Source organism: Eucyclogobius newberryi, unplaced genomic scaffold (genome assembly GCF_026437365.1).
Source record: "Eucyclogobius newberryi isolate DKJ021-1_F unplaced genomic scaffold, fEucNew1.0.hap1 SCAF_8, whole genome shotgun sequence".
Taxonomy (NCBI): Eukaryota; Metazoa; Chordata; class Actinopteri; order Gobiiformes; family Gobiidae; genus Eucyclogobius; species Eucyclogobius newberryi.
In genome coordinates this window covers 12,881,708-12,895,840 of record NW_027316500.1, presented here as the reverse complement: position 1 = coordinate 12,895,840, position 14,133 = coordinate 12,881,708, and the positions used below count along the sequence as shown (strand labels likewise).

The following is a 14,133-nucleotide window of genomic DNA, read 5'->3' as shown; positions in this document are numbered from 1 at the left end:
CCCTGGACACACAGAGACAAACATTCACTCTCACATTTAATCACTAGGGCCAATTTAGAGTTGCCAATTTTGCCTAACACATCTCGTCTTTGCACAGATTTGGAGTTCTAAAATCTTGTGTGTGAAACTGACATCTGAACATTGAAGGCGCCATAAACAAAACTGAACATATTTGTCTCATAAAATAATAATGATGACCACATAAAAGAGTTATCCTATTACTTCTCAAATGTCCTGTTACAGCGTTGCCTCATTTCCCAGTGGTTTGGGTGTCACCAGACTGCCCCTTTAAATTACAGTCTTTAAAAATCCTACTTTCATGAACGCTGCAAAAAAAAGAGTAACAATAATGGAGCACTGATTACAAGTTTGGAATAATTACAAGATTTGCCCGTTTACATTGAGTAAGCGTTTTATTGTTTCACATGTGAGTTTATATGTGCTTTCCCAGTGGGTACATTGTAAAAAATACAAATATTTTTTTAGGATTTAAGGTTTAGTGGCAAATCTTTAGTGACAGAAGATTTGCTGGCAGGTGTAATGGGATAAGATCTGGTTACAATCTTTACTGGACTTTGCTCTCGTGTCTTTACAAGCCAGAGTTCCTGCTTTCGCGCCGTGACTCATAGGCAAGTTACAGCAAGGTAGAAAGAATACAAAAAAAATCAATGGAAAAATACACAAATCAAAATATTTGTTTTGTTGCTTTGTACACATTTAATTCAATTGTGAGAAAATAAAAAAAACAGTTGTAAACTCATGAAACGTCATAAAGATTTTCTGAAATTATATCACACGTGTATTTACACAGTATTGACCCTTTTCGATCCATTTATTTTACACGATCCATTATCAGAAATTCAAGCTACAGTGGCACATCTATACATTACAACTTTGGTGATCAAAAAAGACGTTATGTTCACAGGAGACGAGGACGTTGCTTCGCGCGCTTCGACACGTTCGTCCCACAATTTAACTCGGCGCTTCAAGGCAGAAATCTTTCTTCAACGTCGAGGAGCATTTTAGAGGAATGTGCACTTCGCTTGTGCACATGTGAAGCCCTTCTGAGCAGCAGCTTGTCATATATAGTCAAGACCAAAACTATTCGTGACCTGGTACAGGATATACATGTTATATCAGTTTAATTCAGTTCAAACGGACACAAGAGGACAAAAAAAATAGGCTTTTGTATATGTTACTTATATTAATATTGGGAAATGCACTTTTTTTGTCAATAGAAAACTTCCATAAATCAACATTTTTGCAACGGTGCCTTGTTAGTCTGTTCGCCAGTTTGTATTCGCCAGCAAAAAATAATTGAATACTATTTTTTTGTTCCAATTGGTATGAATAATTTTAGGCTTAAATATCACAAAGGGCTATTGATGTGTACAAAGATTAACATTCATATCCCCAAATTGATGCACGAAAATGGCCTGATGTCTGTCTGGGGCCACAGTCGGCACATGAGGACACACCGACCATGACTCTGTGCATTCCTCCCGAAGGTAAGAACGTCTCACACAAACAAAAAGCTGTAAAACACACGTCGATTAATTCGATTTTGGTCTTCAAGTGTTTTCCGTGTGCACTTTCAGCTCATAAAGTCTTAAAAGTTAGACCTTGATGGACTTTCTGACAGTTTGTGACGTTGTGACTGGCGGTTTGTCCAAATGTCCGAGGGAATGAATTAAACATTTTGAGTGGCAGATGACAGAAGTCCACACAGGCTGATTTTGCGGCTTCACGGGTGGAGGCGGGGCTTGTTTAATTTAGTCCGGTTTTATAGTGGCAGAATTTCCAGTTCCACAACAGTCCATGAAATCCGCGGAGGTTTTGTGAACGTTCTAGCGGCCTTTGTTCTTCTTGGCATTCGCCTGAAAAACAAAAGCAAGTTACAAATATTCACTACGTTATAAAAAGGTGATATTTAAACTTTATTTTTACACAACTAGAAAGAAGTAGTTGCATTTCAAATTTGATATTGATAAAGGAAATTGGCTCAATACTCTATACCGCTTTCAATAACACCAAGAAACAGGTTGTTTTTTCAAATATATTTTTTCAAAACAAAATAATTGTTTTTGATCGTACCATGTGGTTTTACACTAGTTCTGAGGTAGACAATTCTAAAACATTTCTTTGTCCTATGGATTGATTTGTTTTTTCCAGTATTGGAATTTTTTTTTTACTTTTAGTAACAATAATTATTTGTGTGTAAATAAGTAGCTCAAAACCATTCTTTACCAAAACTAACTTTTTCTTCATATTAATTGTGTCAGTTTATCTACAAAATTACTTTAAAAATTAGTATTGCGCCCCACTAAAAATCAACACATAAATTAGGTAATTGCTTTCAGAGACTTGCAAAACCAAATTGTCCCCACACCGTCTCACATTTTCATAATTATTCTTGTTGGCTACAGTGGTGCCTGGATGTGAACGGCCATTTACATTGTATTTGAATTGCACATTGTCAAACATGGCCAGGCTTGAAACTGATCCTTAAGAGAAAATAAGCACGTTGAGCAGGCGTGCCCCGTCCTGCCGAGCTCGAGAAGCTCTGATCAGGGCGAGCACATGCAGGGGCACGCGCTCTAAACGGCCCCTACTCCTCTGCTCCAACTGCATAATGTCTTTCTCAGACGCTCGGCAGGTGCTTTAGTCATCAGAGCCACTGCCTCCACTCGCAGAATCACCTGATGTCACTGCTCTCCCCAATAACCAACTAAGGCAGATTACACAAATAAACAGACACTTTTAATCACCTTCACTTTGAATGTGATTAACATGGAGGGATCAGACAATTACTGAAATTAAACCTGTATAATCCAACTTATCTCTGTTAAATTTGTACATTTTTGGGGAAAAACAACACTTTGTGACAAACTCAGACTCTACATCTATTTGTAAAAGGTTTTTTGTAGCCCAAACTTGTCAGAAAGTCTCTATATGACACCTTGGGATGAGAGTTGATTGACAAGAACTAATTAAACACATTTCAATACTTACTTCCTCCTTTCACAAATAAGTTAACTTAAGTTGAGATTAGGACAGTATTTTGTTTCGTACTTTCACACATTTCCTTTGGTGAGCTCAGCTAGAACGAACTGGAGTCATTTGAAGCAACTGTGGGCCTTTTGACAGCTCCATCGTGGATAATTGCAGAGCTAACAGATAAACACTCACTTTATTTCCTCACTAGTTAGACAGGATGTGGAAATCCATAACCCTTTTTGTTATTTTAAAAAGTGCACTGCGTAACTCTTCTGGTGCTGGTTTCATTATCATCTTATTTTCATTATAGGCGTTTCTTATGCTCAGAAACAATTCTCTGATGTGACCCGTAACTTGGCCTGGAGTCTCCACGGCGATAGGTTAAATGCAATACTGTGGAACAATCCAGGCAACGAAAGAAAATCTCTACGTAGACAAGCCCCTCCCCCCATGGAAGTTACATTATGCAACGTTGAATCATTCCGTATTTACGTGCTCAAATCAGAAACACGGCCACTGTCATCGTTTGTCTGCCTCCAAACGAACCTGAACTTAGCATTAGCGTCCGGTGCAGAAGTATAACGGCACGCGGCCCTCGAATCCTCTGTTGGCGTTTTGTATACAAATGTTAGGTATTGTGTGTACTCATAAAGGGTACATGCACACTGACACTGACTTGAGCACAGTTTAGGACTTGGTTTGGTCCTGTTTTTGTACTGGTCTAGATCAAGTTTCGTCCCGTTTAGTCTCAATTTTGATGTGGTGTTTGCAAAGTGTGAACGCACCGTAAATGATCAAAGTTATACCACAGGAAATTTGAGCTGAGGTCGGCTTAAGAAAACTCTCGGTCGGATAATAGACAAGCCCTATGCAGAAGGCGTGGCGTGGTGCTGGTAAAAAAACTCAAAACACAAAGAGCTGCTAGAGACTTATGACAAATGTAAAAGTCCACAACTCAATATTTAGTTTGTACCTGGCATCTAAAAACTGAAAATAAATGAAACGGTTGTAGAAAAGCAGATGAACAACAGGAACATCACTGACACAGACGTAGTGATCATACACAAGTTCAACTCATTACTTTAAATAATAATCAGAAATTATTGTTATTTTGAAGTTGAAGTGTCTTAAATCTCCAGCTGTCATTAGCAAGCAAGCTAGCTTAGCTCTGCACAGTCGCAGCATCAACAAGAAACTACTCTCATCTACATTTTGCCCTGTATAGTTAAAGTTAAGTGAAACAAAAGCTCCACGGACAAAAACAAGGCAGAAGAACGCGTCAGTGGTGCCGCCTTTAAATCTGCCACTCAGTCGAAATGTTGAAGAGAATTTTTCAAATAAAAGAAGGTGCATAACCTCTATTCCTGTGCTTTGACCACCCAAACTGCGCTCACAACATCACAAGCTCGAGGGGAGTTCACGCCTCGCTATGAAAACTGAAAAATACTAACAACTGTCAGAGACTACAAACTTAGAATCTACAGGAAATACCAAGGCTAGTGTTTAAAACTCCCGGAAAACGCTCAATATATCACCTTCCAACAACAGCTGAGTTTAACAGGAAGCCCAGTGAAATACCTTGCTGCCCAGTTTGAGCGTGTCGATCTCCTCCCTCTGTTTGCTCAGGGTCTCGTTCATGCTGCACAGGTGGTCGCTCATCATGCTCAGCTGGTCTTCGTAGCTCCTCTTGGTGGTCGTGAGCTCGTCCTGTGGTAAAACCGTGTAAATATGTACAGTAACGCTGTATTAAGAGTTATAGGGCTGAGGCAGATGTTTCACTGAGGGGAAAACTGTACCTGAAGCCGCGTGACATTCTGGTTGGACGCTTTCCCTTCTTCGGTCAGCGTTTCCCTCGACTTTTCTGCAAGAGCCAGTCTCTTAGCTAAAGCACGGCACTAGAATGAAAAATGATAAAGGTAAGATACAAAAGCTAAAAAGACAGGTGCAGAAGCGTGAACGCATTTAAATAATTTAAAGTGACGCATTTATCAACAGTGCAACGTATTATTTAGCTTTTTATTGGTATGTCCAGCACTATACGATTTTAACACCTTATTTTATGTCTTTATTTGATCATAGTTTCAAATTTTATTTACCGGTATTATTAATATTTAAGGTTTTATGTTGCACCACATTGCCGAAGAGAAGTTTTAGTTAGTGATGTTTGTTCACTTACAATTACACCTTTTTATTACAGAATTTAACTACTTTTCTCAGTTTTATGCTTTAATACATAATAAAATCCTTTCTCGCCCTTACTGAGCGCTGATTTCCCAGGTATAAACAACAACAGGAGGTATAATAGCTTGTTTCTTCACCTCCGAGTGGAAGTTGACGGCTTTACTGTCGGAGATCTGGAGCTGTGTGGTGAGCTCTCCCACTCTGGCCATGTAGTGAGTCTTTATGAGCTGCTCCCTGGACTCCTCATCCCCCACCTGCGCACACACACCAAACACAAACACACGCGCTGTCATTGTAGTTGTACGGTTACACGACCCGGCATCCATTCATAAAACAAGGCTGCAAAACTCACATGTTCTACAGAAGGTGTGGAGCACAGCTTGCCGACCTGGAGACACAGAGGGGAAATGTATCACAACACAACTGACTTTATGTCTAGTCAACCAAAACGTCTGTTAAGTCATTTTATTATTATATTATGACTATTACATGGATCAGAGCATGAAGGAGAAAGCTTGGAGTGAGTTGGTTTGAGATTTAGGAGTGAATTGTGAGAATGATCTGCCTTTTTACAGATAATTACTAATAGTTATCTCGGTGTAATCCCTCATTCGTCCAGGCGTGTTCCATAGTAGAAAAAGCTTCAGTTGTAGTCATCTGGACTCAGTTTGAAAAAGTAGACGTTTCGACTCTCATCCAAGAGTCATTGTCAATAACAGAATTTAGGTCGAGAACTCCGATATTAATACTGTTCTGTGGTAAGGACCAGGGCATTCAAATGCTAATCAGGTACTCAGGGTGGTTGAGCCAGGGTCTCACTAAGACAAAGAGGTTTTAACAGCCCATTAAGATTCTGAATAGGCTAGCTCGGTAGATACAAGGGGGGAGTTTATGTTGAAACCAACAACTCTTTCTACTTCAGGAAGGCTCCTCCCAATGGGTGGGTCTTACCACAGAACAGTATTAATATCGGAGTTCTCGACCTAAATTCTGTTATTGACAATGACTCTTGGATGAGAGTCGAAACGTCTACTTTTTCAAACTGAGTCCAGATGACTACAACTGAAGCTTTTTCTACTAATAGTTATCAGTTAAAAAAATATTTATAATCGAGTGATCTCCTGTTGGGTGAGATGCCTGGTCTACAGAAAAGTTATAGTCCACTAATTAATAAACAGGATCTGTCTTTAGTTGGCCAAGAAGTTCTTCTCCCAAATGCTAAATTGCGACAAAGCACAACGTTTTTTCTTTCCAGGATTTGCCATCAGTATATTTTGATATATGTTTTGATCAGTTTACAAAGTATTGGTCAAAAGAAAAACTGGATTGTATAAACGTTAAACTTTGTGGACTGCTAAATTGTTATATTCAGTTTAAGTTGTAATGTTTTTTTTAGTTTTAATTTTGTTTGGGATTTTTCACATTTCCCAAGCACTGTAAATCTCATCCAGGTCGATGTACCCTATTAAGGCCCTGGATATAGTTTTAGTCGATAAAACAATGATTATACGTGTCACGAACGACAAACTAAACCACTTCCACACACAGCCTGCTGAACTGCAGACTCTGTGCGATGTTTTCTGTCCTGACTTGCCCTTTTATTCTCTTCTGCCTCCTCAGCACATTCATGTACATCCAAGTTTCATTAAGCAAAAATCTGCTCAGCGTGGGCACTAAAGCGTGAAAACAGCCCCTTTGCAACAGTCAGACGTATCACCATCAACTCCTGTTCATAAATCCATATAATTATGAACAGTTTGTAGCTTTTGGAATTTGTATTATCATTATTACGTATAAGTAATTGTTGATTCGTTATTACATCAGCTTATATTTATTAGTATTTAAGGAACTTGCTTCTTCTGGTTGTACTCTGCCTCTTCTTATTTACAAGTCTTTACGAAATAAAATTGAATCTAACTTAAATGAAGTTGGGGCTGGTTCTGGTTTAGATTAGATTTTGAAACATTTACCATATTTTTCGGACTATAAGTCACACCTTTTTTCATAGTTTTGGCCGGGGTGCGAATTATACTTATATTTAAACTTACATACTCCGGTGCAACGTTTATGTGATATTATATGTTATTTTCACACTTGCAACCTTATTTCATACTCCAATGCAACATTTATGTTTTTTTTCTTCTCTATTACGCATTTTTTGGCTGGTGCGACTTCTACTCGGCTGCGTCGTGACATTGTACAGTAAAAGGTTGTTCTTGATCTAGTTATACATTATTTGAGGTGATCCTTGACGCACAAAGCTTGGGAACAAGAGTTTAAGGGGAAATGGAGTTACTGTGATTATATTCAAGATAAGTAAACAGTAGATGACTAACAGAATAAGCAGGAAAACGCTTAAAAGGGCCGTGTTACTGTACCAGGCTGGTGCACAATGTCGCCTCTTTTGCTGCCGTCTTCTGCTCCGTCTCCTCTTCTTGATGGTTTTGTGTTGCCGAGTTTGGACTTCCGCCGAGCGCCGCCGTCAGTTGTGCCTCTAACTCTGCGATGCGTTGGTTCTCTTTTTCTAATCGCACTTTGCCGAGTTGAGCCTCCAGAAGCCAGTGCTCCTTCTCCTGCTCAAGACGGGCGATTTTCTCCAGGCTCTGCTGCACCTGTCCGTAAAGACGCCAGACAACAGACGCTTTGATAAGTGTCAAACACCAGTACACCAAAAATCATGTATATCTTTTTATCTGTAATGTTCCTAACAAATATTGTGATCAGATCTCTCAGCAGTACGCATTAAAGAGCAGTAACAATTGAGAGCATAAATATGAACTGTTGCGACAGGTCTTAACTCCAGAATGATGAAGTTACAAACGTTATGATGAAGGGCTGAAACATCACTTTTGTGCTAAACGAGCATAAAACCTGGGAGCTATTTTAGATGTTCAGACTTCTTTGTTGTTTGGATGTGCATTCTTTCTTCCAAGCCAAGGTTTCATACATAATAGTACTGTATGGAGGATGTTTTGTTGTTTGCTATAATTTATACTGCCAAAATAATTGACTATTCAAACGTTCATTTTGTTCCGATTGCGATTCATCTTGGTCCTGTTTAGTCTGAAGTTTGTTTCCTTGACAGGTTTGAGTCCGTTCTGCAGGTGGGTGTTTGAATATAAAGAAGAGCCGAGACACTCTCTCTGGGGCAGCAACATTAATCTGTTTGAGAAGGAAGGCTCTTGCCTGTTGTGCCAGTCCCTCTCTGCTCTCCGTGGAGCTGGTGAGGATCCGACGGTTTGACAGAGCGTCTTTGTACGGAACAGACTGTGGCCGTGGCTGTAAAAACACAAGAGTTTACTATAAAGAATAGACATGTCATTGTTTTTCACAGTGGCATGTTTGAACCTTTCTAATGGCCTCCATGTATGCAGAGGCCTTCTTCTTGTGAGCCAGCATCGTCTCTGCCTGCAGTGGGTTGAGAGTGACGGCGCCGCCTTTTGGACCATATCCTGAAGACGTGAAGAAGTCCAGGTTGTTGCTAAAGAACGTGGCAATCTGTAAAAAGACAACATTTTTACTTCAATTAGCCCTCCTCTCTACTGCTCCTGTCACTTTGGATATCAGCATTTTGTTTAGACACAAAATCTGTTTAGAGCCGCCACAGATATTTCAGCACTAATTTCTGCCCAATTAATTCTTCACCAAAAGACACAAACTGCCTTAAAATGAGACTCTGCAGCATGTCCCGCTTTGTCGACACCACAATCGTAGCACGCACATTCAATTTGTATTTAATACAAAAGAGAATGAGTTATCTTTGGTGTGACCGGGGAGCAGCTGTAGAAATGGTAATTTGGGCAGTTTCTTTGAATACATAAACGCTGCCCACCTGAGTCCTGCTAGACTCTGTTCTCACTTTAACCTCAAATAACCACTTTGTTTTTTCATTGGCAGGCAAAATAATCTGCCATTTATAATTAAGCAAAAAAACAGCAAGGTGGTCATAAAAATGCTAAGTGCTGATTGCCCCCTGCTGGTCATACCTTTCCAGTGACGATGGCGAGCGAGCCCAGAGAGCCCACCAGGCACTCGGTCGTGGTGCAGAGCTTCTGTGTCGCTGTGGGGAGCTCCTGTTCTAAGGCCGCCTTCTGGTTGTAGTGCTTTGACATCTCTGAAATTTGAAACACCATGGAGATAATGCAATCAGATATAATGTAAGCCTATAATGCACAGGCTGAACACTTAACACCCACAGGAATAAACCAAAGGAGTTATGCTTCACTCACCTTTAACAGCATCATGGAGGCTGTGGAGGAAGGCAGCCAGCTGAGTGAACACAGCAGAGGAGCTGCTCTGTGGCAGGGCATCCTGCTCAACACCTGAGACAAAAGCAACAACTGCTACTCCAACTGCTGGTTTTAACTTTCTATATTGGTGGAATTGTGCATGTGACTTTCCAATTCCAGAGGGTTACATACTGCGCCTTTAAGTTATTTTTAAAAGGCAATAATTTAGAAGAATGACTATAGCTTGGTAACATCTTCTAAATGATGTTTGTGAACTGATGTTACTGTTGCCAAACATCTATTTAAAACATTATGAATGTAAAAACAGTAAACCTGACTTGACGTACTTGGTAAGGCTAGAAGGTTAATATAGTTCTGTATTTTGTCAAATGCAGATGTAACTTTCTTCATGTCGTGCTGCAGCTCCTGGTTTTTTGCTGCAAGAGCAGCGGTGCAAAGAGCAGCATCAGATTCTTCTTCAAGACTAAAATCAGAAAATAAATAAATCAAACTGGTTTCCTTACTCTGCTGCGCTTAACACAAGTGCACACAACACTGACCTTTTCAGCTGGTAGGGAAGGATCTTCAGTAAAAAACATGTGTAGGAGGAGAAATGATCTGCAAAGGACTTCAGCTGGATCACAGTTTCCTTCAATGACAAACACACAACATAGAAGCGGCCGAATATAATGAAATACACACTTTATATCGCTTGTCTCACCAGAACTGTGACAGTGTCCTCCGTTATGTTTTGATGCAACTGCAGAAAACTCTCCTCCAGGGGGCGCACATAGGCTGCATTTTCATGGAGGTACTGAGAAAACTGAATACACGTGAAGGCTTTAGTATGTCAAATCAGTCTCATGTATGCAATAATGACAAGTTCTTACTTTCTGATTTAGAGGTGAAATAGGCTCAATTGATGAATCTAAAGGGTAGATGTTCACCCGCTGTTCTGTGTACGTGTGTAAGTTTAACAGAGCTGCCACGAGGTCCTGGATGAAGCTTAGGGCTTGTCCCGCTACGTCCCGCGCCTTAAGCTATACACAAACAAAACACATAATAGCATAAACACAACACACGTTTAGGGTACAATCAAGCAAGAGCTTTTATTTGTATTTTTTTTTTTTATTTGTCCCACCTGGTGCCGTCGATTGTGTGGAGGCACGTTTAGGCTGTTGTAGTCATTATATTCTAAAGGATTAAAACGCAGAAAGGTTACTAGCAGCCTAACCACAGCTTCTGTCATTTGATTTTGTGTACATCAGATAAAATACATACTGGTGTCATTGAAGGGCACTTTCTCCTGAATAACACTACTGCTTTGCTTCACTTGTCGGTTCAGTTCAGTCTGACATCGCCTCAACTGCTGCTGGCTGAAAGACAAAACGTAACAAATAAGAAACAATAATAATAATTCAATGGTAAAATATGTGCATAACTTGACTTGATTATAATTAAGGTAAATAAAGCATAACTTTGCTTCATTTGGGATTATATATTCTAGCTGCACAACTAGGTTACATGAGATGGAGGATTAGTAAAAGTCAACGTAATCAAATTGCTTTACCATTCTTCCGTCCTCATCCTGCACTCTTTTGCTTCTCGTTCCAGCGTTTGTACCTTTAGCTGAGACAACAGAAATGACACAGGCCTATTAGTGGAAAACAATAGTCCCATCTCACTAGTTTTTTGTGCTGGGTCTGGGTTACCTCTAATCGCGCCTTGTCGCTCTGTAGCTTCTCAGTGTTTTCCATGTATTTGGTGGTGAGTCCCTCCACAATAGCCTGATGCTCCTGCGACGCTCTTTCCAGCTCTGACAGTCGCGCCCTGAGTTCAGCCTCCTGCCTTTTGTGCTGTTCATTGGCTTCATAAAACTGAAACAGAGTATAAATGTGTGTGATACGGAAACAATAATGACAATAATAGCTGAAGTGTATGTACTTGTATATGGAGTCTCTCATTCTCCTGGATCTTCTTCTGTAGGTCCTCGTCAAACACATTCTGTGTCTGCAAACCGTGCCGAGATGGAGAGTCTCCTTTGTTCTACAGAAAACAAAATTAAATAAATTACAAGAATACCAAGATATTTTTATCATGATAAAAGATCATAAAGATAATTTATATAATGACAAGAAAAAATATGGCTAGCATGGCTAGGTTCGATAACGACATGACAAAATAAATCTACATATCTAACAATGATATAAAGTAAAATAAATGCAATTTTACAGATATCATTTTACAGATATCATTACAGTCCTTTCACAGAATGTATTAGCCGTGGTTTAGGTAACCCATTCTGAGACACAGTTTAGCTAATTTGCTAGATTGCGTAGATGTCTTCTTACCTTCCCCTTTTTGCCTTTAGCTTCACTGGTGGTCAGCTCCTCCTGAAGCAGCTCCACTCTTTTTGCCAACTGCTGATTTCTGAAACTCAGGCTGTCCATCTCCTGCTCCTGCTTTCGTAAACTTTGGTCTCTTTGCTTCAGTTGCTCCTAAATAAGCAAAAGCAAAAATCCATATAAGGCTCTGACTATGCATTTCGGTAGAGTAAAAAAAAATCTATTGACAAAAAGGAATGTTCTTTACCTTTAACGAAGCCGTGTTTGCCTGTTCATCCACTACTGCCTTTTTGAGCACTTGATTCTGGGCACGGAGCTGCAAAAATGTTACAAAACAGCAAGAGTTACTAAGTAATACAAAGAACAAAGCACAAGTCAAACTAGTTTGCTATACTCTACTAAAATTGTAACTTTTTTTCAACTCTAATGTGTATGGACTTGTGTGCATACATAGCAAATCCACTTGATTCATTTTGATGTCTATAAACTGTTTAATTTGTAGATTTAATTTGTGAGTAATTAGAGCTGCAGTCGTTTGGTCAATGAATTGGTCAATATTCAACTACCAAAAGTTGAATTAATCAGCTAATTATTTGGCTAATATATATATTCATGGGCCCCAGCAGATCAGAGACAGCACGTGATTAGCTGGACGTTTGGGGGGGACTGGATAGTTTAATCTCTTTTCCCTTCTCATGTAGATGCAGTTTACCCCTACGTGAGGGGAGTAAACTGCGTGAGATCCTAATATTTTTTGAAAGCTTTTGCCAGTGTCACATCCCCTTTTAGTCGACTAATTGTTGCACAGGGCCTGTCTTTAGTCCTTCCTGTCAAATCTAGAGCTCAGCTAAAGAACAGGAAGCAGCTCTGAACAACATCAGCTGACACATTCATCCACACCACAAGCAGCAAAGCACTGACTTTATGGTGTCTTTAATGTAAATCATTCATTCATGAGTGCACCACATTTTTGAGAAAGCCAATTCAGATGGCTCACAAAGTACAGCATATGGACAAAGTTATGACAGATTCGCCCGATAGGAGACTATTTATCGTGTCAATAATATTTAACGCAATAGTCCAACAACTTACCTTGGAGTACTCCTGTGCCAGTTTGCTGTATTTTGTTTGGAGGTCTGTGACGTTGGCCATGACTGCTTGAAGAAAAGTGTCCCAGAGACAGATCCGTTTATCAAAATCAAACCTGCAAAGCCTCCTCCTTCTTCACAACATCCGTCAGCGTCTTTTCGCCTTAATCTTGTTGTCTTCCTGTCAATAACTCGGCAAATCAGGACTTCCCATTACGTTTATGGTTAAGATTTGCCGCAGAAACATTGTAATAAATTGGTAGGTAAAGTGTTGAAGGCAGAAGAACAAAAGGCAGGCATCTGATCTAGACAAAACCGGATGTTATTCTCAGATGACAGCGATGTGATTAGCGTTATTAGCCGTGACTGAGCAAACGAGCTAACATCGGACCGCTACTTGTCAAAACACACCGCAGGAACAGTCAAACACGCCGCCAGCTCCAGAGAAATGCGAAAAAATCACTTAATTTAATGCGAAATTAACGAATTGGCCATGATAATCCGCTGACAAACGGGATACGCGCATAATTTCGCCTCAAACGCCTGAGCTGGGCAGAGACAGAGGCGCCGGGGTGAAAGGTCATTAGACGAAAGTGAGACTGTGGATCCAGACAGCGCCCCCTGGTGTGTGGAGATCTGGCAACATTACACCTACAACATGAACCAGCTATGAAACATCAAAAATTAAACGCGACATTTATTTATTTAACGTTATTTATTGATTCAAATGTATTCCTTTTATTTATTTGATATGGCAACTGTCACTTTTTTGGGTCTCATTCCAGTGTCTAATTGTTTATTATATTTTTCTGGTAATTTATAATCAAAAGCAAAACATTGTTGACAATGTTCATGGGCTTTTCTAGGTAGGTAACACTGAGGACTTTTCCCCTATTCAAAATATATAATATTTAGTTTATTAATAATTGCCTATTTGCTCCCGCATAGAGTGACAATAATCTATATCTTGCAGACTCATTACATTCAGGTGTACACTGACATATGGCAAAACTTTAGTTTTATGGCCTAGATTATGTGTTTCCCAATCAGGGGTCCGACCTATAGGGACCCGGGGTATACTCTTAGCGCTGTAATTCTTTCAGATTTTAGATGGTGAAATTGAATAGTGTTTGAATAAAGAAAATGATAGTCTGAATGTTTTGGAGGAATTTGTCACAGTAAACTCTTGTTCTAGTCAATAAAACAAGAAAATAGAATACAAGTATTTGACATCATACTATACTATACTAAACTGATTTATTTGTCAATCACCATATTAAGAGGTACTTTGGG

The 14,133-nt window shown here is 39.7% G+C and overlaps 1 protein-coding gene across 1 annotated transcript; it reads right to left on the bottom strand.

Moving 5' to 3' along the window:
* Window positions 1-394: 394 nt before the first annotated feature.
* Window positions 395-13,371, bottom strand: ppp1r21 (protein phosphatase 1, regulatory subunit 21). Its single transcript, XM_072436542.1, has 22 exons — window positions 12,845-13,371; window positions 12,000-12,068; window positions 11,759-11,905; window positions 11,352-11,453; window positions 11,120-11,284; window positions 10,978-11,036; window positions 10,689-10,783; window positions 10,549-10,601; window positions 10,298-10,447; window positions 10,129-10,230; window positions 9,968-10,056; window positions 9,755-9,891; window positions 9,408-9,500; window positions 9,165-9,292; window positions 8,527-8,676; window positions 8,365-8,457; window positions 7,557-7,790; window positions 5,531-5,566; window positions 5,316-5,432; window positions 4,794-4,892; window positions 4,576-4,704; window positions 395-1,877 (listed from the first exon to the last, which is right to left on the bottom strand). The coding sequence occupies exons 1-22, from the start codon at window positions 12,902-12,904 to the stop codon at window positions 1,848-1,850; spliced, it is 2,337 nt and encodes a 778-aa protein (XP_072292643.1). The 5' UTR covers window positions 12,905-13,371; the 3' UTR covers window positions 395-1,847.
* Window positions 13,372-14,133: the final 762 nt, after the last annotated feature.

Coding starts and splice junctions, on each gene's coding strand:
- ppp1r21 (XM_072436542.1), bottom strand. CDS start 12,904: ATGGCCAACGTCACAGACCTCCAAACAAAATACAGCAAACTGGCACAG. Junction 12,069..12,844: donor TGGCACAGGAGTACTCCAAG/GTAAGTTGTTGG, acceptor ACATTTTTGCAG/CTCCGTGCCCAGAATCAAGT. Junction 10,602..10,688: donor AGTGCCCTTCAATGACACCA/GTATGTATTTTA, acceptor TTAATCCTTTAG/AATATAATGACTACAACAGC.